This window comes from Lolium rigidum, chromosome 5 (assembly GCF_022539505.1).
Source record: "Lolium rigidum isolate FL_2022 chromosome 5, APGP_CSIRO_Lrig_0.1, whole genome shotgun sequence".
Taxonomy (NCBI): Eukaryota; Viridiplantae; Streptophyta; class Magnoliopsida; order Poales; family Poaceae; genus Lolium; species Lolium rigidum.
Window position 1 is genome coordinate 131,792,405 of NC_061512.1, and position 2,689 is coordinate 131,795,093.

General features: G+C 44.6%; 1 protein-coding gene across 1 annotated transcript; it reads right to left on the reverse strand.

The window, feature by feature from the left end:
* Positions 1-1,676: 1,676 nt before the first annotated feature.
* LOC124655231 (RING-H2 finger protein ATL56-like) lies at positions 1,677-2,138 on the reverse strand. The gene has a single exon (XM_047194161.1). The coding sequence runs from the start codon at positions 2,136-2,138 to the stop codon at positions 1,677-1,679; it is 462 nt and encodes a 153-aa protein (XP_047050117.1).
* Positions 2,139-2,689: the final 551 nt, after the last annotated feature.

The following is a 2,689-nucleotide window of genomic DNA, read 5'->3' on the forward strand; positions in this document are numbered from 1 at the left end:
AACTCTCGTACACATATACATATATATAGTATTACATAAATAAAGTGTTCATATGAGGATGAAATAAATTGTACATTACATATGTAATATGAATTACCGCCACTCCATGGCTTAAGTGCTTTATGGAAAGGTGACTTATAAACTCTTTTTTCAATCTATTACCTAAAAGATTTCAGCATTACACTCAGTCTCTACATAGCTAAGATATACATAACCACATCAAGTTTAACAAATTTTTAGCTCTTTCCAAGTCAATATGAAGTGGAAGCTATGCGGACCGAATGCATTGAGGAGTTGTCACGTGGCAATGATTCAGTCTAACAGCTGCCTTCCACCAGTTAAAAAATCTAATGGCCGAGAACATAGTAGCTTCATGTGTTCGAATTTGAATGTCTGCTCAATATAATTTTCCAACTCTTTTTCATGTGGTCCTTGTTTGGCCAGGCCGGTGGGACATTTGGAGTTGATAAGAATATTTCTTAATTGAACAAATCGTGCAATGCACATGTATGATTTGGATCTTCACTCTTGTACATGTAATGCACGGTGTTCACTAATGCACAAAAAACTTGTGTGTCAACAAGAATTGTAATATATCTAATTTTCACATAAATTTGTAAAAGACCCCACAGATAGCAGTTTAAGAGGTAGTAATAGATCTACCTATCAATATACAATTATCCATAAAACAAGTGCAAATCAAAAGATTATTTGCCTACTAACCTGACACACAATTTGTAGTGTATGACATCAAAAACATACCCTAGAGGCTTGAGCCACACCCTCTACGCAAAAGATCTCTTCAGACATGTAAAACCACAACCATCCATACTTTCATGATATGAACCATATGCAGACATGCATATACAGAGTCAACCAACCTCCTTGTTATTTACCGCCTGAGTCTGCCACACTGTGAATCTGAATCAGGATGAACAAGTCCAACAGGCATGGAGCGGTGTCCCGAGCCAGGGAGCGTGCACATTGTTGTTCTAAAGGGGGTGATGGAGACAATCCTTTAAATTTTGGCTGGACATGATTTTGCATTCATGACACGAAATCGAAACGGGCTGTTGGAGTTTCGCAGGAATTTAGAGCATGTACGATGATAAAGAAAGTAAGACTTCTCTTGGCCTGCCACGTTAGATCTAAAGAAGCCTATAACTATAATGTGTATAATGCATTGTCTTTTATTGTTATTCTTTACATTTGTTTTTTGAAATGGGGTTCTCCCCAGCCTCCGAATCAATCGATGCACACAACTTATTTTATTACGTAGTCATAAGTTTCAACAGTTACATCTCATGGATTACATAGAGTAGAAAATTATGTTGGTAAAGGGCGATCATATGTGGTACAATGGAGCCAATAATCTTCTCGTAATTTCCTAAGAGATTATTTCCTTAGCTAAAGAAAGGTAATTAACATTTTTTTCTCTATTATATTTTCTTCAACTTAGCAAATATCATACGTGGTGGCTCTAAAAGAATGCTGATGTCAATCCATTCTAGATGGCCTTACAAACATCTATCTAAACCCCCTTGATCTAATCATTCAGACAACCCGACCTTAATAATTACAGAATGTCCCTGGCGCAATCTGAGATTCTGAGCTGCATGAAAAATTGAAGGGAACAATAAAGCGAGGATATACATCTAGGCCTCTTTCTTAGCTAGCTACACCATGTTCTCGGCGGCGTTGCCCTTCCGCGGCACGGCGTCGGCCCCTATCGTGGCCCTGCAGAGCGGGCAGGTGGTGCGCGTGGTGTGCAGCCAAGTCGCGACGCAGCCCCGGTGGAAGACGTGGCCGCACCCCGGCAGGACGCTGCACCGCTCGCCGGTCTCGTACTGCGCCATGCAGATCACGCACGAGCTCTGGCTCCGGCGCAGCTCCTTGTCCTCCTCCTCCGCCGCCGCCGACGCAGCGCCGCCGTCTCGGTCGGGTATCTGCCTGTACGCGACATCCGGTATGCTCTTCAGCAGCCTCTCGACGGAGAGCAGCTGGCAGCGCTTGCGCACGTGGCGGACCAGCTCCGCGATCACGACGACGAGCACCAGGGCGGCGCTGAGCGCCAGCAGGACGAGGAGGGCCATCAGAAACCCCCATAGGAACCAGTCCAGCACGTCGTCCGCGTCCATGCCGACGACGGCGGTGATCGATCCTCTCGACGGTGACTTTCTGAACCTTTTTTAGGTTCCTTCCTCGAAGGGTTTATGATAGATACGGGGTGAGATACGTAATGCAGTTGATCGAATTTGGCAAGGCGTGTTACGTGTAGCTAGATAGCGGGACGGGGCGTGTACGGAGATGCCAGTTCTCGAGTTTGACATGGATTCGACACCGCAATTTCGATCTGACTCGTGTATATACCTACGTTCCCAACGCAATCTCTGCACGTGCAGGTTAGCTTGCTGACATTATCTCAATCTAATTAAACCGAAATTTAATCTGATCCGTAACAACCTAGCTAATCGGAATCTGTTTCAAAAGAGTAGCACGTCTCTTCTTTCCCGACACGGAATTCGTGTTTGCCCACGATCGATTAGTAGGACACCATCGAATACTCACGTTCCTTCCTTCAAAGCTTCTTCCCTCGTCGAAGCTCGGTCGCAGGATTCGCTTAATTGCTCTCGCCGGTGGAAGAGCTAATAATTAACCTATGGACGATGGTTGGGAGTTCCTCATATGG

Excerpts from the sequence above, each read along its gene's own strand:
- LOC124655231 (XM_047194161.1), bottom strand. The coding sequence starts at position 2,138 with ATGGACGCGGACGACGTGCTGGACTGGTTCCTATGGGGGTTTCTGATG.